At 38.8% G+C, this 23092-nt stretch overlaps 3 protein-coding genes across 7 annotated transcripts; 2 read left to right on the top strand and 1 right to left on the bottom strand.

Annotated features, from left to right (window-relative positions):
* Positions 1–1593: 1593 nt before the first annotated feature.
* On the bottom strand, positions 1594–9680 carry prpf18 (PRP18 pre-mRNA processing factor 18 homolog (yeast)). 2 transcript variants are annotated; one of them, XM_005934138.2, is made up of 11 exons: positions 9513–9677; positions 9089–9166; positions 8836–8862; positions 7257–7358; positions 7023–7136; positions 6691–6837; positions 6467–6535; positions 5788–5928; positions 5632–5703; positions 5406–5561; positions 1594–2159 (listed from the first exon to the last, which is right to left on the bottom strand). In XM_005934138.2, exons 1-11 carry the CDS (start codon positions 9576–9578, stop codon positions 2079–2081), a joined length of 1053 nt encoding a protein of 350 aa, XP_005934200.1. In that variant the 5' UTR covers positions 9579–9677; the 3' UTR covers positions 1594–2078. The 2 variants fall into 2 exon arrangements, with proteins under 2 accessions (XP_005934200.1, XP_005934201.1); XM_005934139.2 differs by lacking the exon at positions 8836–8862 and having other exon boundaries at positions 9513–9680.
* Positions 9681–9798: 118 nt separating this feature from the next.
* bend7 (BEN domain containing 7) lies at positions 9799–15316 on the top strand. Of its 2 annotated transcripts, none has more exons than XM_005934140.3 (10): positions 9799–10937; positions 11532–11609; positions 11695–12048; positions 12249–12368; positions 12445–12791; positions 13202–13309; positions 13428–13545; positions 13622–13735; positions 13888–13929; positions 14416–15316. In XM_005934140.3, the coding sequence occupies exons 1-10, from the start codon at positions 10874–10876 to the stop codon at positions 14472–14474; spliced, it is 1404 nt and encodes a 467-aa protein (XP_005934202.1). In that variant the 5' UTR covers positions 9799–10873; the 3' UTR covers positions 14475–15316. The 2 variants fall into 2 exon arrangements, with proteins under 2 accessions (XP_005934202.1, XP_005934203.1); XM_005934141.3 differs by having other exon boundaries at positions 12252–12368; positions 14416–15315.
* Positions 15317–15553: 237 nt separating this feature from the next.
* sephs1 (selenophosphate synthetase 1) lies at positions 15554–22101 on the top strand. 3 transcript variants are annotated; one of them, XM_005934137.3, is made up of 11 exons: positions 15554–15628; positions 15748–15836; positions 17090–17230; positions 17335–17431; positions 17587–17690; positions 17800–17907; positions 18833–18987; positions 19081–19171; positions 19277–19376; positions 19660–19872; positions 20981–22101. In XM_005934137.3, exons 3-11 carry the CDS (start codon positions 17135–17137, stop codon positions 21193–21195), a joined length of 1179 nt encoding a protein of 392 aa, XP_005934199.1. In that variant the 5' UTR covers positions 15554–15628; positions 15748–15836; positions 17090–17134; the 3' UTR covers positions 21196–22101. The 3 variants fall into 3 exon arrangements, with proteins under 3 accessions (XP_005934199.1, XP_005934198.1, XP_014192899.1); XM_005934136.3 differs by having other exon boundaries at positions 15568–15585; XM_014337413.2 differs by lacking the exon at positions 15554–15628 and having other exon boundaries at positions 15791–15850.
* The last annotated feature ends 991 nt before the right edge of the window (positions 22102–23092 follow it).

The following is a 23092-nucleotide window of genomic DNA, read 5'->3' as shown; positions in this document are numbered from 1 at the left end:
ATTATCTGGGAGTTCAGGCACTATTAAATCAGCGCCTCTCTTCAGGCTCACTGCCAAGAGAATGGGATGGGGCCAGCTATTACTTTGTAGTCTTCTTTCACATTTCAATGTTTTGGACAAGTTGGAGTGAAATGAAGAGGATGATCAAGAGACAGAGACAATGACTTAACATGGATCGGATGTTTGTGTTTTAATTAGACAAAGAGCTTTTCGCAGAGCGTGTCAAAGAAACAGTTATTCTGATGTATAATTCATCAGTGTTGGGAAAAACAAGTTGTGGCTATAAACCTAGCGTGTTTCCGTCATTGGAAACAATTTAGTGATTATTTCAGCTGAGAGTGAGCTAATATATATATATATATAAATACAGTTGTTCAATTCAAATATCCTCTGCCTTGCTGCACAGTTTCCCCCATAGTGATGGTGTTTCTTAGCCATGTTGCCCTTGTTGCCCACTGTGCTAGGATCTGCTTTGGACTTATCAATTTGACATTTGCCTGAGTAAGGCCATCTGATCATTACCGCACAGCGTGGCCTGCTGTTGGTTGCATGTAGTTAGCATTCCGGTCCAACCCTGAGTAATTAACAAGCTGGCTTTATTTAATTTTGAATATTCATTTTATTTTTCCAATCGACACCTAACAGAAACCCTCGGGTATTATAGGATACAATGACATTTCTTTGTTTTGTTTTTTACACTGAATTAAATACTTTCCTCCTGACCATCATTCACCATTACAAGGCCCTGGCAAACATCTCTGCTGACAGTGATGTACTGGGAAAAAAGCCAAAATATTTAGCCTAACTTCGTCCCAAGGACTAAAAGATAAAAGCCTCACAGGGTGGATTACTTCACATGATGTTATTTCTCGACTTCAAATGCTTCCCCACTGTAACTGCTGAAAGGAGACAGTCTTCTTTCCGCTGAATTAGACGTGGATCCTGGGAGAAAGTTCAGAGGAAAATCCAGCACTAGTTCACGGTATTTGCACTGCCAACTGTCAACCTGCCAGCTGGGTCTCCAGTGACGTGGTTGGATTTGACAGCCTGAAACTGTAGTGACGTGGGTTCAGGCAGCTGAGAATGTGCTATCACAACAAGGAGCACATCATATCACCATGGTTACTCTGTTTAATAAGGTCAGAATTATGACGCTGGCTGTTAGCGTCTTAAAAAATAAATAAATAAAAAATAGCGGAGGGTTTTTAATCAGCAATCATTGTGCAAATCTAGTTTTCATCAAATAATGCTTTGGATTGCAGTTTAGTCATTCACATAACAGGCCAATGATTTCTTAAATTATGTATTTATATCTTACAAGAATATTGCCAGTGAATTCTTAAAAACATGAGCAATAAAGAAGATACTGAAGCATGCTATGGTGAGAGTACTTCATTTGAGATCATCTTACTAATTTAAGAAATCATTGGCCTATTATGTGAATTTTGCAGCTAAGGTTATGAGAAAACAAATCTTGACTCATTTAATCTCATTTAAAAGGGGAAATTAATACTTAACACTTTATTTAAAAAACAGTTTCGATGTATGGTGTTCAAAAAAACAAAATACGAAAAAATATTTTAATGACAGTGATCACTTTTTGTTTTTGTTTATTGTTTTCTTAAAGAAAGTGCACAGAAAACAGCATGAAAAGCATGAAACCTCAGGTGTAATTAAACTTACACTGTCATAGCATGAAAAGCATTTGTTGATGTTAAGAGTTAGAGTCTATATTAAAATTAAAAGCATCCAAATAAATTTATGCTCTCTGCCACAGTAACTTTCTAGATTTTCCCAGTATGTTTGCAACGAAGGACGTAAAGTCTACTGGGACAAAAGAGTTGAAATACAAAATGTTTTTTTTACTCTTACAAGTTGGCATAATATTGACTGTACATAAACAGGCTTACTGAACCCAGTCTTCTTTAATTTAGACATCTTTTCCAGAGTAATCCCTAACTAAAGAAGATTATGCCACAACCAAAATTCAAAAGGTACAAAAAAAAAGAAAAAAGGAAGAAAAAAAAAATCCAACTTTGAACTGCGATACAACGGATCAGGCAGGCTTAAATAACGAGTTAAAGAGCATTGTACTCCACGCACTTTGATGGATCAGTAGGGAAGTGTTTCTGGCAGATGGTCATTAGCCTCTTTAGTCCCTGTAGAGAAAGGGAAAAAAAATCAATCAAGAAAATTAAAGTTTGAGTGAAAAGCGTTTAAAAACGGAGACTTCAGGCTACAAGAAGACAAGAGTAAGGTTATATCATTATTACTGGGCATGCCAAGGAGCTCATTTCCTAAATTGCCTAGAAATATTGTTTTCCCTTTTAAACACTCAGGTGCCAAATAAACAATGTAAGCCTTAATAAATATGAATATAACCTAGAATATTACGTTTTTACAGAGTTTTTGGGGATGCACAACTATAACGAAAATGATAACATATTGTTAAAAATCTGTTTCTATTCAATTTTATTTACACAGTGCCAAATCACAACAACAGTTGCCTCAAGGAGCTTTATATTGTAAGGTAAGGACCCTACTTAAGGGTAAGTTTAAGTAGGGTCTTTACAATAATGTTACAATAATGTTTTCCTCATGGGGCAGAATTCTAATGCCAATTTGTTAATAACCACCAAATAATGTAAACACACTGCATAATTGCAAGGAGCATGTTCATAACGTCCACGAATACACACCGTCTTAAACATGCAGTGGTAATTCGATTGTATTAACTCTTATACACTTAAATGCAGGACGCTGTCCTGAAAACAAACGCCAACCTAATAATGATTTTAATAGTCGCCTGAAGGACAGGAGTAAATTTTGTTTTCCATAGAAATATGTTTTGGTCACAGTTTTTTGGTTTACATAAAAACACCACCGAAATCAAGAGGACACACATGACTGCGTGTAAAACCATATGAACATTTTAAAAATCTTTAAAAACTTTTAAAAGTGTTTCAAGTTGTAATCTTTAAAGTCTAAGGTGTTTTCCCACCAGTACTATTTGGTTTGCTTGAATCAAATTATGATTCGCTTTCTCACTGGGTGTGGTTCATTTGTGCAGATGTGAACACAACGATTGGACTCGGTTACAAAAAAAATATACCTGACCTAATTACAAGGCGTACAGTGCAAGTTTGAGCTAAATGCTTTTGCCGTAACCAGGTACGCTTTGTATTCCGGAATGTGGCATAGCACCATACATGGCCAGAGTGCATTAACTATAGCAACTAGCTGTAAAATCAACCACAGGCCAACTACTGCAGAACGCAGCACCTTCTTCCTGTACTTTTGTTGCCCATGCCCCAGACGCAGCTAAAATCAAACCGTATGAAAAAATTCATCAACTGAATCAGATCAGACAAAACAAATTATAGATGTGAAAACGCTCTGAAGCCTTGATTATATTTCCATGGATAAGATAAGATAAGATAAGATAAGATAAGATAAGATAAGATAAGATAAGATAACCTTTATTAGTCCCACACGTGGGAAATTTGTTTTGTCACAGCAGGAAGTGGACAGCGCAAAAGTTATGAGGCAAAAATTAGAATACAATAAGAATAAATACAGTACACAACTGTACAGAATAGAATAAAATACTATATACTAGAGCAGGGCGATATGGCCAAAAATATTTATCACGATATATATTTGAAAATTTGCGATAACGATATAACGACGATATAATTGATGCGAGACAAAATACAACTCCACAACATTACTAGCGCAAAAAGACAACCTTCCATTTATTTTCACTTAAACAAGAAGCTGGTTTTTATGTACATTAAAGCTTTATAAAAATGTAACAGTGCAAATGCAAATTCCTTGCTGAAAGTTTAACCAAAAGGCATTTCCAGTAGAAATGGGCTGACATATCCTGAGCATAACCATGTATAATATCCACTGAAGTTAAAAAGAGGTGCTTTGCAACATTAAACTGCAGTGTGCAGTACGTATTTTTCGGACCATAAGGTGCACGGGATTATAAGGCACATTAAGCGAAACAAAGCAGTCAGATAAATCAAACTTTATTAAACTCATTCTTCTTGCTTCCTCCACTTCTGTACCATTGATTCATTAATGTTGAATTCTCTGGCAGCTGCTCTATTCCCATGTTGTTGCAGTATATTAATGACTACCTCGGATGGATGGATTATCTCAGTTGTTCTCCTGACTGAAGTTTGGTCCGTTTACAGCATCCTGCCATGCGATTGCATTTGTCTCTAACCATGAAGAACCTTCACGTTAACTTTTATAAGTGGAAAAGTGTTAGTGTTCGTCCTCCAGCTTCACGTTTATGTTATGCTAACATAGCTGTGTCGCTAGCGATCACGTAGCACATCATTATATACCAGCTAGCCCAACTTCAGTAACCCTACAAACGTCACTGCTGTTTAGTTTCCTGTCTTCATTTATGTTGGAAGTGATAGCAGAGCTGTACGTTTGATTTTTTTCAGAAATCTCTCAGTCAGAACATGCTATATCATGCTTAGGTAACTAGCGAAACTAGCGAGCTAACTTCCGCTAGCTTCCTGCTAACTTCTAACTCCGTTAAATGTAATAACTTTTGTTTTCATGGATGCCTGGAAGTTAAACTTTATAGTTACACCTGGTAAAGCAGCAATGCTGATCGTTTTATTAAAGATGAAAGAATTTAGACAGTTTTTAACTCTAAGTGATGCTGCAGTGTTGTTTGACCTGAAGCATACGGAGTTTAGGACCCAGATTACTCCCAGATTTAAGAGCATCTTAGTCCGACAAATACGACAATAACACGGCCGCTTGCATGTTCTGCAAAAAAATGTGCTTTGTTGTGTATCTGACGGACAAACACCAAACCAGTTCCACATCACTGAAGTTGCACCATTTTTACAAACCAATTCTGGTTCATCTGTTTCACTCAACAATCGGCCATGTGCGTATGAAAACAAAGGCACTGCGCATGCGCGTTTTACTCATTCTATCGCGATATTTCATTTTCCTATCGTTGCCTAACATTATACCGGTATTACCGTGAACGGTATAATATGGCCCAGCCCTACTATATACAGTAGAATACAATAAAATAAATATACAATAAGATAAAAATAGAATACAAATACAAATACTATATACAACTGAGTAAAAATACAACGATGACAGATAGGATTATTGCATATGTATGGATGTGTGTGCTTGATCAGGTAATGTCAACTTCCAAAGCGCTGACTCGTCAGTGAGGAATTTACATTTACATTATACTGCACCAATTACACACGCTGCACATGCGCCCCAGGTGGAGGACTTCAAAAAGTAAAATAGGAATAACTACTCAGCCGTGATATCTAAAGCTGTTCGTGTCTGTCTCAGCAACAGGTTAGCATAAAAACATAAGTGTGTATAACTCTGGGTCTAACCTGAATGTATTTTCTCTGCGTCTCGTCATTAAGAACGTGGGCCACGTGCTTGGAGAAGATCTTTTCTCGTCCTGTACGGGCGTGGATTCCCACCATAGTCACACCAATTGGCCAAGGGGCATTACCAATGGCCATCTGTAGATATGCATCATTTGCCTAAAAGACATTTAGGAAAGTTTATAATGGATGCAAAAATAACAAGAGGGGCTACATGATATTATCATACCTTGACGTATTCTCTCTCCAACATGAACTTTATGATGTCTGTGATTGACTCTTTGATGTCAGCTTGTAAATTCTGTAAAAGATAATGATGAAAAGTAAATCCACACATGAAAGAACCATGCACCATAGTTTGTTTTGCTCCAGCCACAAAAATTACCTTCTTCCTGAGCTTCCTGAAGAGAGGCTTGAGGTAAGACTCGGTCTGCGAGTGTGTCGCACTGGCCAGCTTGCCCTGAACGCTGCGCTTCACGTGGTCCTCTCGGCTGTTCAGATCTTTGGCCCAAACGCCAAGAAGAAACTAGAGTCCAACAACAGGAAAACGTTTCCAAGAAATGCAGTGGTAACTAACACTAGACAAATGTCCATTATTTGACCCATTTGAAAAAGAACAAATAAAAGAAATAAATATAATAAAAATAGCTCATAATGAATTCTCCTTTTGATAATGGTGCAAAAGGTTAAACTTTTTAAACTATGTAAACATATGAACAGCAGCAGGTATAGTAGTATATAATTTAATTACTATTAATATTTACCCAAGAGCTCCCTGTAAACTAGGGGTGTCAAAAGTAAGGCCCAGGGGCCAGAATTGGCCCCAAAAAAGACACTAATTAGCCCCACTGGAAAGCTTCGGAAATTGCGGAGGGTGTAGATTTATGGAATTTTAACTTTAGTTTTACAACTTTTCCTATTTATATAGACCTCCCCTAGAGTTAAGTAATAGATACATAGTGAAATGAGAGAAAAGCTCCTGTTTTTCACCATCTAAAAAACCAAAACATTTTGTGTAAATTAATAAAAACTTTAGATCAAAAGGTCAAGCATGAAATTCTTACCCTCAAAAATTTAGCAATAACATCCTGGTCTCCATCATCATCACCTGTTCCAAGAGTTTTTCCAAGAGCCTAGGGGGATATTTTCATTATTACGGTAACACAAAAACACCACCCACAAACATAAAATGATTGAAAACAAACTGTGTCTGAAAATTTATCTGACAAAAAGAGAAGCTATTTAATAACTGGAGATTCATTCTTTTTTCTTGGATATTGCACTGTACCTCAAGTTCTTCTATTGTGGTGTTTTCTTCGTGCACTTTTAGGTCATGCTGTGTGTCCAATTCTCCTGACTCTGTTCCTCCAACAATCTCATTCAGGTACTGCTGGTCAATCTTGTCCATGGCGGCTTTCAGATCATTCCTCAAGCCCTTGGCACAGTTAAAACAGTAAATATTATGAGTGTCAATCAGCATTCTGACACTAAAATAAATTCAATCTCTCCTAAATACAATCAAGAACATTTAAAGTGGCATGCAATTTTCCAGAGTAGATGGAATGAATGTGAATTTCAACTGCATGTTTTTTCCAAAATCCAGTTAACACTCAATCCTACCTTGTTTACTTCTGGGGCCAGAATCTCAATTTTCCGGAGCCTCTGGAAGGCATCATAATCGGACTCGCCAAACAATCGGATCGGTTCCCCTCGTTCTCTAAGTCGTCGAATAACCTACACAAAAACAGTGATGCAAATGAAATATTTATTCACTTGGTGGTAAGAAAATGAAATGTTATGATATTTAAAGGAAAATGAATGAAAAGAAAGTGTTGATGTTTTATACTGACTCACCTCCTGTCGTGAAAGTGTCATTGGGAGCTTCTCTTCTGTGAGCTCCAGTTCCAAGACTGGATTAGTTGAAGTGGATGGCTCATCTTCCTCTTTCTTCTCAATCTTATGGACAATATTGAGGGAACAGAAATACACCAGCATTACTGGAAGAACATGAAGGCAATTTGGAGGATCTCAATTTAATCTAATGTTTCTTGGCAAAATGACAAATAAAACTACTACAAAAGAAATGAGGGGGGAAAAGCATCTGCAATGTCTTCATGAGCTGAGACCTCATGACCAAAGAGACAAAAAGGCATCAACAAAATAAACAGAACTGCAAACATTCACACCACTCCCTTACCGGCAACTCTTCAAGAAAGACAAGTAACACAATAAGTTACCAAAAAAGAAAGCATATAACAAATACTACACCAACATGATAACTTTAGCGGCTGTAACATCTTATGTGTGATTTAGGCTTCTGCGGGAAATCTAAATCCTAACTTACAACGCAACCGAAAACCTTTGTTAACCCTAGCCGTTGTGGGCTGTGTAGTTACATCAGATTACATGCAAGGTTACAGCATAGGGTTAAAAAGTGTTTTTGGTTACAACGTAAGTAACAAGGTAGATTTCCCACAGAAGTCTAAATCACCCATCAGGCCTAAACACAGGAAAAAGATACTCTGTATTCTTTGCACAACGAAACTCAAAATATACCCAAATCATGCTTTAAAAAGGCACATGCATGCCAGCACTCTTAGATTGTGCTTTTTAAACCACAATCTAAAAGAACCAGCAAATGGTGACAAAAAGCCTTCTCAGTAAACAACAGCTCTTTCGCTTTAAATAAAACATAGTACGCTGCCCGTGTACAAAGAGAATGGCTTAATGAGCCAGGTTTTTAAGCTTTGCACAAAGTATAACATAAATACAATCTGCCACTGAGCAGCTGTTAAAATGTCACGGTAAACATGTTGCACACCATAATTTGCTTAAATATTAAAAGCTTATGTCACAAATTAACTGCAAAAATAAGAAGCAGAGCTTGATAACAAAAACACTTTTTCATTTCAGTACATTATCCCATGCTGAAATCAACACCGTGGCAGTGTCCCACTTTTGCTTTGAAGCTTCCTTTCCGTGTTCCTTTGCTTTCTGACAAGTGGCTGTAATACATAACTAGCCTGGCATAAGGCAAAGCTGTGATAATGACTGTGGCACATATAAATATTTCATTTATATGACATTTAAACTATGTTGATAATTTTTAAAATCACCTTGAAAAGTCTAAATCTATCCAGCAGAAGTGAGCTGGTGAATATTTCCATTTGTGTAAAGCTGATATCCAATTATTATACACTAAGTTACTACTAGGTGAGTCCAGGCATCCTGTACCAAAATATCCAGTGCTTGTGTGGTTATTTGTAACAACCAGAAAATGTGCCCTCCGCTATATCTTTTAGGTTTTCATCCCAACAGATTTCAGTAAGAACTTCCAGAAAGGATGCCTAGGAAGCATGAGCGTTTAGGACACAGTGTGTTTTATCCTTTTATCATGCATCCTGTTGGCTACTTTCACTGTGCAATGCCATACCTGGCTCTCAGGAGTCTCTCTCTGAACCTACAGATGCAGGCAGCAGAGGCAAATTGGGGGAAAACACCACAGTAAACACAAATACAGACACTGTTGTACACCTGAGTATCAACACCTGTCCTTATCTTTTTGCTGGCAGAAGGTTTACTCGTTATTTTTGTGTCACACTAACCAAGCCAGACAGTGAATTAAATAAGTCTGAGTGTCTCAGGAAAATCGAGAGAGTGAGAAGCAGAGTGATGTTGACATGAACCTTGTATCCGCATCTTCTGAAGTAATCGTCTCTTTCCTTCTGTGAGAGCTCAGCTCTTTTAAAGAATTTTTTTGAGTCCTGGAAAGAAAAAGAAGCAGGTACTTATGTTTGCATTAAAAAAAATTAAATGTTAGGATAAGTTTAAACGGTATAAATACCAGAATTTCTGCTTAAATCGTGATACTATAAAGTTAATGTTCTGTTACGTAGCAGCAATTACAATTCGTAGACTACAGCTCTGTGTTTAGCTTAATCCTAAAGTTAGCTTTATATTCTACTGCAGATGGAGTTCAGTACTTTATAGATAAAGCTATCGATATGGATGAAAAACGATCATTCTAAAAATACTTAACTAGCCTGGTTAAACGACGTGTTAGCAACGTAGCCAAGCTAACAATAACAAGCAACTTCGTCGGATACTTACGTCAACAAGATTCTTTTCTTCAAGGAGTTTCCTCTTTCTTTCGATCTCAGCTTTAAGTATATCCATCTGAAAGGTTTATTTTAACAAAAAACAGCACATTAAGGTTAGTCTGCGTTAGTCTGAAACGCGCTTGCCTAAACCGGAAGGTAACATGAAGCTTTTTAGAATTTTCAAAATAGTTGTTTCAAAATAAAAGCATTAGAACACAATGTAATCTGTGTCAAATGAATCTGTTTTTCAGGGAATTTAAGAGGACACCAAAATAATAAGGTCAAATAGACAGTAAAAAAGAGATACTCCTTTATGTATTCTTTTCTGGATATGTATGCACAGTATTTAGCCAAAAATTGGGATAACCCAACAATTAAACCACAACTATGAACACCATGTTCTGCTGTGAGGACAATGACGGGGCCCAGTGCATTGCTCCAAGCCTGCAAACCTCTAAACTCACCACTATGATCCCATTGTGTCAAGCATCAAAATGGACCGAAACAGGTTCAATCCAAACAGGGAAATTTAGAAAATGGGTCGACACTTGTTTGTTTTACGTATCTGACAATAATGCGCTATACTCCAAGAAGGGAAGATGAAAAATCCTGACTTAACTTTTTGAAATCCTCCAAAATCTTTTGTATTTTGGTGATAAAGGAAATAATAGCGAAAGAGACTAAATGGTCTTCACTTGTGATAAGTGACTCAATATTACTTCCTATATTTTCTGCTGATGACTTTAGAATTATACAGTTGTTATGAGTGGAGGAGGAAGCATGATCCCTTTAATGAATAAAAATAGATTTACAAAGATATCGACCACAGTAAACACCAAACATCTGGTAACTGAGTTGTTTCTCCTTTCAGTCAAACGACGTTTGGCTTTTGGCTCCTTTTTTCATCTACAGTAGCCTGTAAAATAAGTCCTTTAAAAAAAAATCTCTAAAGTTTGTTTTTCTGTTTCAGTGCTGTTTGTGTTAATACCGGTCCACAGTTTGGACACCACTAGCAAATGTCTGACTCGACCTTTCAGTTGAGAACATACCATCAGGTGGCGCAAAGGGATATGTGACGATTTTTTAATATTAAAGTCATTAATTTATTTACATGACGGAAGCCAAGAAGCTGCATCATGCTGGCAAAGGGAATGGACTGTAGAATACAACTGAACGGGCCACTTTGAGCTTAACACTGCGAATATTTGCGAAGAGATGAGAGAATCTGTAGCGCAAGCAGGAAATAAATTTAACTGATTAATAAGGCAGACGGACAGTGATTCCGCTGAGTGTAACCTAGTCAGTGATTTCGTCCTCCCGAAGAGCGAATATTTTTTCCACTGCACGACTTACTGGATATACCACCTGAAGATGGAGTTTGGAGAAAGGAAGAGGAGAAGGAAGTCACAGAGCTTTAAACTGGTCACGGATGGAGGTAAGCTGCTGAATGAATGCAAGACCTTGCAAGACGCGCGTCTGTGTCTGGGTGTTTGTCTGGCGCTGTGCGCCAGCAGAGACGACTCTGTAAACAAAAGCGATAGCCACGACAATGCCCAGTCTGTGCCTCGGTTTTAACCAGCAGCTAACTATAGGGATTCACATCTTGCATGTAAAAGAAAATAAAAGAAACATCCTAGACATCAGTCTTAACGCGGCTCATTCCGGTTAGATTTTTAAGACTGAATTAAGTAAGCAAATTGAATAAAATGTGAAAATATGTTGCGCACTCTGAGCTCGTAACAAGGAGCTTCAACTGTGCACTTTTTGCTTAAGCTGTAAGGAACACACCACCTCTCTTGACTACACTACTTCATATCACCTACAGGTGGTGGTTTTTGCATGGGATGGGGTGGGGGTGAGGTGGAGGGTTCTGCTTTGGTAGGCATCACAGCTCATTAGCCCGCACAAGCTTCAACCTTACAAGGCAAAAGGCCGCAATATCATCCTGTGACATCTGTCACCAAGGTTTTGTTGCGTTTCTTTACAGCTGTGCTTCATAACGAAACTATTCAGTTTTTTTTCTTTGCAGATTTAGAGCCTTCATATGTGATTAACTCCAGCTCCAAAGATGCCAATGGGGAGCCAAAGGATGGTGCTATGCCTGATGGTATGTGCCATTCAGAGAATGAATTTTGATTATATGTCATACAAAATATCAGTAATTACATGAGCACCATTCTCTCTTAATGTAGCTTGGCTGGAGGATGAGGGCATGGAGATCAAAAGGCAAATCACAGGAATGATGAGGCTTCTGAGCGATAAAACCAGCAGAGTATACCAGCGTGCTGGTACAGAGCAGGATAGCTTAACAAAGGAGCCCCAGGAAAAGCCTCTGAACTGGATAAATCAGCCTGAACTTTTATCTCTGGTGTCAGAGGACCACCAGAGCAACAGCTGGAACTCTGCAGAGGATCCAGGGCCTTCACCTTCATCCATATCCATCCCAGTCCCAAACAGCCCAGGCTGCGGCCAGTACAGCACACGCTCCAGAGCCCTCAGGATTCTCAACAGCACAAAGGGTTTAATCAAAGTGAATGAAACTAATGGTAGGATATCGGTGCATGTTTGAAAGGAGAAAACTACTAAACAAATTTTAAGTTATTTGAAGAATAGTGAATTTCATTAAATATTGAGTGATGAACACCAGCAATGGCTTACACCTTTGTTGTTACATTAAAGCATGTTTGCACTTGTGTGCATATGTTAGAGTGAACAAGCGCTAACAAATGCATCCCTCATTTCCCAGCAGATGTAGTTCCTCCTACTGTGCCAGAAACCCCCTGCTGTATGTGTAACTGTAAGGGCACCTTGCAGGCTATTCTGCAGGAACTACGTGGCATGAGGAGGTTGATGCAGAATCAAAAAGGTTAGTAAATGAACACCAATACACACTCTAAAATAAAGAGATAAACACAATATAATGTTTTTCTGCCTTTTAATAGCATCTTTAGAAAAGCAGGAAAGGGCAGCATCGCCGTCTCAACCTCGCCTAGGTGCAGGACCCAGTCCTCGCCACAGGCCTCGAAAGAGGAGGCCAATCTATAGGATGGCTCCGCTATCTGTGTTTAGCACCAGAAGAGCTGGTCTTGCTCCTCTGGATGCATCACTGCTAAAAGCTGCACCTGTGGAATCTGTAAAGAAGCGAGAATGTGAGAAACAAGACTCATCTACAACCAACAATCATCCCATCTCCTCTGACATTCCTGTGCCACCACCTCAGACCAACCCAGTGACGGTCAACAACACATCTCCTCTCCTGAACCAACTACGGGAATCACAAGCATTAGAGGTAATCTTTACCTTAGTGTGGATGTACGTATGCAGCAACGTGTGCTTACCAAGCCTCATTTGGACGCTTAATTTGATTCAGGTGCATTGCACCTGTCTTATGAATTTGAACGTGTATGTGTATTTGCATGTAAAAATAATTTGCAGCCTAAACGTTGCTTCTTTTGTGAAGCTCCATGCCTAAAAAAAGTTTAAGTACCTTGATTTTTCCTTGTTTTTTGCCTAATGAGACATAAACCTTTGTGCAAACATCCTTGCGGTTTATTTTACAGCACATCTATGATTTGAGCTAATGCTAGAAATGAAGATAACGTCTTCTCGCTTTTTTCTTTCTAAAAACTCATATTTCAACTGGTGATATTTATTTAATGCTTTACAATTAACACTCTGTGTTGCTTGACTCCTTCACAGTCTGAGGTGCGTCTTGCAGAGGATTATGACGTGTTTATCTCTAAGGCCCAGCTAGACTCCATTCTGGTCAACTATACACGCTCAGGCAGCCTGCTGTTCCGGAAACTGGTGCACGTCTATGATTTTTAAAAGCGTTTTCTCTGTCGCTCTGATTATTTTATAATCGTGTGAAATGTGAACAAAGAACAAAAATGCTGCATGGTCAAGAGCTCTGCTGTGTGTTTAGGTGTGTGCCTTCTTTGATGACGCCACGCTGGCTAACTCCTTGCCAAATGGCAAAAGGAAGAGAGGGCTAAATGATAACCGTAAGGGCTTGGACCAGAACATTGTGGGTGCCATTAAAGGTAAGGCAGAGAAAGACAAACTAAAGTGTAACTACATTTCTGAACAAACATTAATGTAACTATGGTGTGTGTCCAGTTTTTACAGAGAAATACTGCACTGAACACAAAATAGAGAAGTTGCCTGGGCCACGAGACTGGGTTCAGATCCTTCAAGATCAGATCAAACTTGCAAGGAGGAGGCTGAAAAGAGGTTCTGCTGCTAAATCATTTAAACCATTTTAATATTTTCCCTTGATTAAGGTGCTAGAGGAAGCCCATTCCTTTTACAATACTTGTAAGGCAGCTCGTTTCAAGGCTAAAGAAAAGGCCGTCTGTCAATCTATGTTGTCTTTGGCTCTTCAGATGCCGTAGAAGCAGAAGACATCTCAAATGGACCATCCACAAGTATTAAACTCATTATTATGATTTTTACACTTATGGGTGTCTGCCACACGTGGGCACACACACAGACACATACATTAATTCAGTTGTCTGTTTTGACCATTTTCTGGTTGCTGGTTCCCTTCATGTCAGCCCTCCATCTTACAAAATCTTTCCATCAGCCCCCCTCTGAGTACACAATGGCTTTACCTCTCCCCACATCATTGTCACAGCACACACACACACACACACAAGCTGGTGTTGCCAGCTCTCTCATTGGCTCATCGGTCTTTGTCATGCTGTCACAGTGACTTTTGACATTTTCATGCAGCTTTCCAAAATGTCAGCTAATTATCCTCACACCATGCCGCATATCCACTCTTTCACCTCTATATTTCACCCTCATTGTCACAATAGCATTTTATTTTGTTGCCATGTTCATTCATTAAGATATCTTTTTGGTGATAATATATATATCATTTTGACAATATTTTCTTCCTTCTTTTAAAGGCTGTGATAATAAACAGGCTGCAAGTGAAGAGAGGATAGCAGCGAACACAACTGGTTAATCCAATGGCTGCCACGATGGCCTTACAGTAGAGTCTTGTCTTCATTATTTCTCTGAATTGGTGCATTTTGCCACTATTTGCAGCTGTTAACTGCTATGTGCTATGAATGTAAAGAGACATAAAATAGGACCAAACAAGAATCCCAATGTAGCATTTGTGTTCCAAAAGGCTTTTCATTGGGGCCCCATTTAAATGCTGAGATTTGGAATTTTGTGAAAATAAACACTGAACTATATAGCGGTTAGGTAATAAAATCGGTCACTTACTGTTTACATAAAAGACAACAGCCTTAAAAGCTAACTTGTTTTATTTCCATGCAATGAAATAAGGATCAAACATCTCAAATGAGACTAAGTACTATAACACTATTGCGTTCATTTATTTAGCAAAAACTAAACTTCACGGGAAGCTGTTCATTGTGGATTGTGCCTTTCAAGTAACTTTAGTGGGTTTAATGTGCAGTGCAGCATCCACCTTATATCCAGACATTACATCCAAATGCAAACATCTTGTAAACATGGTCCGATGTATTTCTTTTTGGGGCAAATTTTAATTCATTAAAAAAATTTGCAAATTAACAATAGGTTTGCAGTCTACATTTGGTGAAAATATAAAAATATATCGCAGACTATAAATGCTTTTTTTTTTCTTTATTAGATTTTTAGGCTATGCATACCACTGCAGTTGGTGTCAATATTGTGATGACATTATGTATTTTCCTTTCATTTTTGCTAACTGTACATATATTTAAAAAATAAGGTTGATCCCACCATTAAATCTACTTTATTCAAAGTTGCTGTTCGTGTGTTTTTTTTTATATTGTGTAAAGTATAATTAACAAAACAAAGCACTCAAATATGTTAAAAGAAAAGTTTCAAATTTAGGCTAATTGTTATCAAAACACAAGCTAAAAATGATAAAATAAAAGTTATTTTATCTTTTATTAGGGTAACTTCGAGCCAGGCAATGTTGTGTTGCTGTAGTCGCACTTGGAGGGAAACAGTAAATTAAAGGTACACTCCATTGTTGAGATTTTGTTGCCAGACTTCACAGCTCATTAAAGGGGATGTTGAAGCCGCCAGTGTGCAGAAGGAGGACCCTTTGAGATCTGGTTAGTTTCCTTCTTGCATTCTAATTCACGCATTTTTATAAAGGTGAGCAGAGGTTGGATACATTTTTTAAAAACACAATATGCTTAATTACTCACGATACTTGTACAGTTTTATTCGCTTAGACCAATGTTAGAAGTCAAATATGTGTCACTTTTCGTCAGGCTTTCTCGCAGGACAGCCGTTTGTAGCCCCGGTGCATGCTGGTGCCTTCCCCGCTCTTCTGTCGGGATCCGCCGCTAACGTGAAGCTGGTAAGGATAAAATGGTCAGAGCAATTAAAGGGGAAATGTTGCAAGAATATACCTCCGCTTTGGTCCTAAAATCACATCTAGAGCAGTTGTAAACACTTCTATTGCACCGCAGCGTTACAAAGTTTGCACACGTAGCAGGTGCAGCGCGGTTTTATTCGTGTTGACGCTAATGTTGCACACATCGCATGGCGAGGGACAGGAAAGGGTTAATTTTTTCCGCCGCCGACATTTTTGTTCGGCGCTCTACGGCAACTTTTTAACGTACATGTGCTACGAGCTGACACTGCGACTCAACGCTACGCGTCACGTTTAGGTCGCAGTGTGCGTCTTATCTGTTTTTAGATGTGCAGCAGCTCTTGAAGTGGGTTGCTCATCGGCTCTTTGTTACACGGAGCTGTTCAACGGCTGCTGCATGGAGCAGCGTTTGCTAGCAAGAGCTAGCAGCAGTAGCCAAAACTGCATTTTCAGCAAAACAAACAGACGTAGAGGGTGTAGCTGTCATTATCAACGCACGTGTCTTAAAGCTGAGCTGCCGACAGCGTGTTATGCCGCTCACATCACACGGAATCACTCACACATCATTACTTTTATTGTTAGCCTGTGCCCAAGGGTTGAATGAACTTGGGATCATTGCTTGTCTTGAACACTACCCCACTATACCAGTAACGGCCCCTTCATCAGCTCACGCCGGTTTATGTTAAAAACCGAGATTATAAGTAACAACCAACTTGCACGGCATTTCAGTTTTATCAACTTTGTGGAGCTTATTTTTGGGAACACAAAAGTTTATTATATTCTCAGTGATTGGAGAGTATTTGGGGGGGGGGGGGCTTTTAGGTGATGCCACATTCATTATTGTGCATTTCAATTTAAAGATATCCGACACCCCGTTGCCTTAAAGAAAGAATACAATAATTATCAAAACTAGTATTTAACAAATTAAAAACATTTAATAACAACTGTGCATTAAAATCGCCATGCAGTTTTTTATTATTTATTTGTAAACTTGTTTCAATCACAAAATACAACACACCTGCAATAATATCACACTGATCTTTGAGTCGTGTTTATAGTAGTAACTTCTAATGTACTTAGGTGTTCCTAATATTTTGTCAACAGAGCTCTGGAACAAAATTTCTATCATTGCAGCAAAAGAGATGCCAACCAGCATCTCTTTTGCTCAACATTTGCATTTATTTTCTTGAGACACCCAGACACTGTCTCTAATCACCAGTTTTATTTATTTTTCATAGTCATTGATGTGGTTCTAGTGGTGCGGACCCAGAGCTTCTTCAGACATGTCTGTGAGGGAGTCTTTTAACCCTGAAAGCTATGAGCTGGACAAGAACTTCAGGCTCACACGGTTTGCTGAGCTCAAAGGCACAGGCTGCAAGGTTAGCTGTCCACAAAAAAAATCTGCCTTGAATGTGTTATTTTCTTTGCACAGATTAGTGAGGAAATAATACATCAAAATTGTGGTCATTTTCTCTAATCACAGGTCCCCCAAGATGTGTTACAGAAGCTGCTAGAAACCCTGCAAGAGAACCACTATCAAGAGGATGAACAGTTCCTGGGGGCGGTTATGCCTCGATTAGGTAATTCTTAAAATCATATAGCACATTAATAGCAATGCTATCTCTCCCCCACCCCTTCTGTTTTTAAGCATAGCAGCAAATACATGGTCACAGTTCACAGGTCACAAGTGCAGACACTCTAAAATATTACATTAAGAGAGATATTCTTTATGAAGGCATTGGCATGGACACGTGTGTGATCCCCCTCCGGCATGGTGGCCTTTCTCTTGTCCAGACAACAGACTACATCTATCCCATTGTGGATGACCCTTACATGATGGTAAGGACCTTCCCTTCTTCATTAGCATTACTTTTCTGGTTTTCTTTCATTAAATTACTTTGCATACCAAACCTGTATGTGATGAATTTTCATGGTCTCTTTTCTATAGGGAAGAATTGCTTGTGCCAATGTTCTAAGTGACCTGTACGCCATGGGAGTTACTGAGTGTGACAACATGTTGATGCTTCTGGGAGTCAGCAACAAAATGTCAGAGAAAGTAAGACATATCTTGCTTAAGTAAAGGTACACTTGCTGGACACTTTACTAGTACCGGGTTAGACATCCTTTTGGCTTCGCAAATGTTTTAATTCTTTGAGATTCACCAAAGTGCTGAAATAATTTCTTTGGAGATTTTGGTCTATATTGACATGATGGCTTCACACAGTTGCTGCAGATTTGTTGGATGCACATCCAAAAATCCATCCAAATTTTGACCTTTATCATCCAAGTGTGGCACCACAAATTGAGACTCATCAGACAAGGCAACAGCCTTCTATTGCCCTGTTTTGGTGAATTTGTGTAACTGTAGCCTCAATTTCCTGTTCTTAGCTGACAGGAGTGGCATCCTGTGTGGTCTTCAGGTGCTCTGGTGTGTAGATGCCTTCAGGTTTGATGTGCTGTGTCTTCAGGGATGTGTCTGCAGACCTTGGTAGTAACAAGTGGTTATTAGAGTTACTGTTGTCTTCCTATCGGCTTGTAATGGTCTGGTGTTTCTTCTTCCATGTCTGACATCCAGTATTTGCTGGATAGTTTCTCTTTTTTGGACCATTTTCTGTACACCCTAGAGATGGTTACAAAGGAAAATCCCAGTAGATCAGCGGCTTCTGAAACACTCAGACCACTAGCAGCCATGTTATGTTCAAAGTTACTTAAATCAGCTTTTATCTTAAATCAGCCCATTCTGATGTTCAGTTTGAACTTCAGCAGGTTGTCTTGACTGTGCCTCCATGCTTAAATGCATTGAGTTGCAATCATGCGATTTGCATCAATGAGCAGTGGAACAGGTGTACGTAATAAAGTGACGGGTAATTTCATGCAATAGCCCTAGTACTGGAATCACATTAGTTTGGGACATCTCTTATTATCATCAGTGCATTTAAAATGTCCCGAGCCTCGACTCTGACATTCTTCTGTGTTTACAGGAGAGAGACAAAGTCATGCCACTGATCATCCAGGGATTCAAAGATGCATCAGAGGAGGCAGGGACGTCTGTAACAGGAGGTCAGACGGTGCTCAACCCCTGGGTAGTGATGGGAGGAGTTGCAACAACAGTTTGCCAGCCCAATGAGTTTATCATGTAGGAATGAGTTCCTGCTGCATATTTTGCTGTTTTTTGCTTCCTTGGGTGCCTTAAAACAAGCTTGACGATGCTGTGTCTGACGTTTTTCAGGCCAGACAATGCAGTGCCAGGAGATGTGTTGGTGTTGACCAAACCACTTGGAACACAAGTGGCAGTTGCAGTGCATCAGTGGCTAGATATTGTAAGTCTGCCAACTCGTTTCTGAATAATTTTGTTAAAAACCTGTTGTTTAATAATAACCAGTAACATCACTGCCTATTTATGCTTTCTTTGTGTCTCTGAAAAGCCTGAAAAATGGAACAAGATCAAGCTGGTGGTGACGCAGGAGGACGTAGAGCTGGCCTACCATGAAGCCATGATGAATATGGCTCGGCTCAACAGGACAGGCAAGACCATTAAGAGCATGTGACCTTTTCTGCCTGCCTAAACTTTTGATTATTCTCGGTTACATTTTAACAATAGCATTACCGAGTATGTGGTTCTAATGACTTTGTTTTCTCGTAATTAGTAATTATTTGTTAGTAAGAATGTAATGAGTATTATTACCCATTAGATTCTATTATATTACTAGTCGACATTATTGCATCCAGATTACTTGAGCGTTTGCAGATTTTTGGCAATAAACAAATTGATCATCATGATGCCTATCTTACTGTCTTTTGCTTGCAGCTGCGGGTCTCATGCACACGTTCAATGCTCACGCAGCGACCGATATCACAGGGTTTGGCATACTCGGCCACGCTCAGACGTTGGCACGACAACAGCGAAGTGAGGTGTCTTTTGTCATCCACAACCTCCCAGTGCTCGCCAAGATGGCCGCCGTGTCTAAAGCCTGTGGGAACATGTTCGGGCTCATGCATGGCACCTGTCCTGAAACATCAGGTGTGTGCGTGTGTGTATTTTAATGTTTTCAAGACATTGAGATTTTACCAAGGAATGCAGTAAGTTCTGGAAAAAGATCTTAGAAAATGAAAAAGTGTAACTAGAGGCAGCTCAACTGAATTTTATGTGCCATCAGTAAGGTAAAGCCACTTCTCACTGTAACTGATTTTACAAAAGACTGTGGTTCTGTTATTATTAATCAGCTTCTTTCTCTTTCGGGAAAATTTGTTTGGGGATGTGAATTGAGAGTTTAATCTCCTAACAATTAGGTAGCTAAATAAGTAAAGCAGCAATAATAACAGACCATAATTGGTTGATGTTCGGGGAGAGAAGCAAGACATGTTAAAAAAAAATTTACATTTTGATGTTTTGTCTGATTGAAAGTCCTGAGATTGTAACTATTAAAGGTTGAAATTTGGCTGAGGTTCAGCTGTCCTTCTGATTTATCTTTTAAGCATATCAGACTTTATAGGCCATTAATTTCTTCAAGACAGTGTTGGAAGATGGCAAGCGTGTGTAATTGAGGCAGTTTGATGAAGGCGCGCATCTACAGTCACATAAGTGTCTTTGCTTAACTATGTGGAGAAGTTACAGAAGCCGAAGAAGTTGTTAAATAATCTACAGCGCATCAGTTAAAAGATCTATCTTTGTGATTAGTTTATCTGCTTAATGTTTCATGCTGTGATCAACAATCTGCAGCAGAATTGATATCAAATCTGTTTTCACACATGCACTTTATGCATTAGAGCTGTGTTTTTTTTTGTTTGTTTGTTTTAAAAAAAAAGTCTGTTATATCCAGTTGGGCCCATGTGGGAGTGGTGCACATCATGGAGAATTTGCAGAAAGCCAGTGGATGTCATACTACCTGCAGGCAGTATTTCCAATAGTGAGAACACCTCAGGCACCGATAATCTCCAGCTGTGTGCTACATGCAAGAAATGGCAAATTTGGACCTTGTGAATTTGTTCATGTATAAAAATGCCTTTAGAGTTATCTGTAAGAAGGCCGAGTACTCCCTAACAGTGTCATATTCTAAAAATGAGTGATTTAATTAGACTTAAATCTTCATTTAAGTCACTTGTCTGACAACATCTCCTTTCATTTCTAGGAGGTCTGCTTATTTGTTTACCTCGAGAACAAGCTGCCCGCTTCTGTGCCGAGATCAAATCCCCAAAATACGGAGAAGGTCATCAAGCATGGATCATCGGGATTGTAGAGAAAGGAAACCGCACTGCTCGCATCATTGACAAACCACGAATCATAGAGGTAGCACCACAGGCGGCCACACAGAATGTCAATCCAACACCTGGTGCAACTTCTTAAACCTCCTCTGTTGCATCACAGACCGGACCCCAAAAGCTCTGAGTGATTTTAGACACATAAACTACAGAACCATCCTAGAGTGTTGAAATATATACACAAATAGTATGTACACAGAAAAGACTGGGTTGGCGTGCCATCAACATGAAAACAGCTCCACACAGTGGCCCCATGGGGGCACATCACTACCCAGTGGACTCCACCTGCAGTATCCCCGCGATAAAAATTGGTAAGAAATAGAGCATTCTTAAAATCCACTTGCTTTTGTTGTCTGTTGTACTCTGTTATGTTCAGTGTGCTTGACTGGCAGGCAGCTTCTGATAGGAGATAATCTGATACTGCTGATTCATTTTGAATCATTAGGAAGTCTGGAGTCGGTTGCCTCTTTGGCTCTCTTAAAACTGCTCTCATCAAACCATGGTGGCGTTTTTGTTTATTGTTCATTTACTTTGTTGTACAGTTATACAGCTGAGTTTTAGTTCATTGTTGTAACTGATGCCTTGAAAGAAAATAAGTGCGACCAGAATGGCTTGTTTTTTATTACTTTGACTTTTTGTATTGTCCCTGCATAAACTAATAAACCATCATCTATTTGAAATTTGGTCTCACTTGTGTGGATAAACTAAATCAAATTGGCCATGTAGTTACAGTGTAGTTACAATTTTGAACTAAAGTTTTATAAAAAACAGATACTTCTCTAAAGTGGTTTCTTATTGTTATACATCATCGTGTGGTCATAGATACATTAATATCTGCAGAACCCTCAGGAGATGAACTGTAAACCATCTGCATTCTCATTATGTCATGTTTAACATAATACAAAATCGGAATTTTATATGAAAAACTGCCTAAAACTTCATTGTTAGTCCACAAGTACAGGATCTTTTTTTTTTTTTTTTTTCCCCCCCCCTCATCATTGCCAGAGTATGTACGGCAAGAACGCTGATTTACAGTGAAGCTTCCAGCTGGTCAAAGGTCAGATAGCAGGGATAAATCGGGAAGCTCTCTGTAAAACTTCAGGAACGTGTCAAAATCCCCCTTGCCACCTCTTAAAATAAACTTCTCTAATAAAAAAACTTTTTCTGTGTCTGTTGTCAATGTATTTAAAAGCACAAGTACTCATTTTATTCTGTAATGAATAGGAATACAAAACTGTGCAAAAATCTTGAGTCACTATTCATTTCTTCATATTTTGCAAAGAAATTGTGAAATGGCTGCAGCGAGTTATTGAAACGTTCAAGAATTAATCTGAATACAGTAAACGAGACAGAAATAGAGTTTATACAAATGTAACAAGTTTGAAAGTCAACATTTGGTATGATCACTTTTATTCTTCAACACAGCATGAACTCTCTTAAAGTTTGTTGTAATTCCTTTAAGTAGTCTTCAGGAATACTTTTCCAAGATTCTTAAAGGACATTCAAATCTCTTCTTTAGATGTTGACTGCATTCTGTTCCTACACTGCTTCAATAATGCTGAGATCTGGACACTGGGGAGACCAATTCATGAGTGCTAGTGCCTGCCCACCAATTCTTTTATACAATAAAGACATGAATTTCAGATAAGCTTTATCTGCTTTGGATAGTTTTTATACTTTATTCCTGTCAAACTGTGTTTTCTTGGGCAATTTTTGTAGATTTACATACAGTAATGGGAAAAAATTGCATGTTTTTGCAACAAAATGTTAGTAACAAAATGCTTTAATATGACTTAATATTAGTTCTTTGCTAACTTTTCTGTTGTATGTTTACACAACACTGGTTCACGGCTCGACTTAGGCGTCTTCTTATGCTTGAATGAATCATACGTCAGTTTTATGTCGCCTAATAAAAAGCATTCCCAGTTAATTACACCAACATGGCTGTAGGATCCCATGCAGACCCCTTTGCATCCTCTTGT

The sequence above is a fragment of the Haplochromis burtoni genome, unplaced genomic scaffold (assembly GCF_018398535.1).
Source record: "Haplochromis burtoni strain Fernald_Lab_line unplaced genomic scaffold, NCSU_Asbu1 Contig_179, whole genome shotgun sequence".
In the NCBI taxonomy this organism is placed as follows: Eukaryota; Metazoa; Chordata; class Actinopteri; order Cichliformes; family Cichlidae; genus Haplochromis; species Haplochromis burtoni.
The sequence above is the reverse complement of the archived record's forward strand: the minus strand, read 5'-3'. Positions and strand labels throughout refer to the sequence as shown.

What these genes read in the sequence shown, in the direction of transcription:
- prpf18 (XM_005934138.2), bottom strand. Translation starts at nt 9,578, where the DNA reads ATGGATATACTTAAAGCTGAGATCGAAAGAAAGAGGAAACTCCTTGAA. An exon ending in TGGAGAGAGAATACGTCAAG is followed by an intron (nt 5,562 to 5,631) that starts GTATGATAATAT and finishes AATGTCTTTTAG; the next exon opens with GCAAATGATGCATATCTACA. An exon ending in CGCAGAGAAAATACATTCAG is followed by an intron (nt 2,160 to 5,405) that starts GTTAGACCCAGA and finishes CTTTCTCTACAG; the next exon opens with GGACTAAAGAGGCTAATGAC.
- sephs1 (XM_005934137.3), top strand. Translation starts at nt 17,135, where the DNA reads ATGTCTGTGAGGGAGTCTTTTAACCCTGAAAGCTATGAGCTGGACAAG. An exon ending in GCAACAAAATGTCAGAGAAA is followed by an intron (nt 17,908 to 18,832) that starts GTAAGACATATC and finishes CTGTGTTTACAG; the next exon opens with GAGAGAGACAAAGTCATGCC. An exon ending in CAGCCCAATGAGTTTATCAT is followed by an intron (nt 18,988 to 19,080) that starts GTAGGAATGAGT and finishes GACGTTTTTCAG; the next exon opens with GCCAGACAATGCAGTGCCAG.
- bend7 (XM_005934140.3), top strand. Translation starts at nt 10,874, where the DNA reads ATGGAGTTTGGAGAAAGGAAGAGGAGAAGGAAGTCACAGAGCTTTAAA. An exon ending in TAAACTGGTCACGGATGGAG is followed by an intron (nt 10,938 to 11,531) that starts GTAAGCTGCTGA and finishes TTTTCTTTGCAG; the next exon opens with ATTTAGAGCCTTCATATGTG. An exon ending in CAAAGTGAATGAAACTAATG is followed by an intron (nt 12,049 to 12,248) that starts GTAGGATATCGG and finishes CTCATTTCCCAG; the next exon opens with CAGATGTAGTTCCTCCTACT.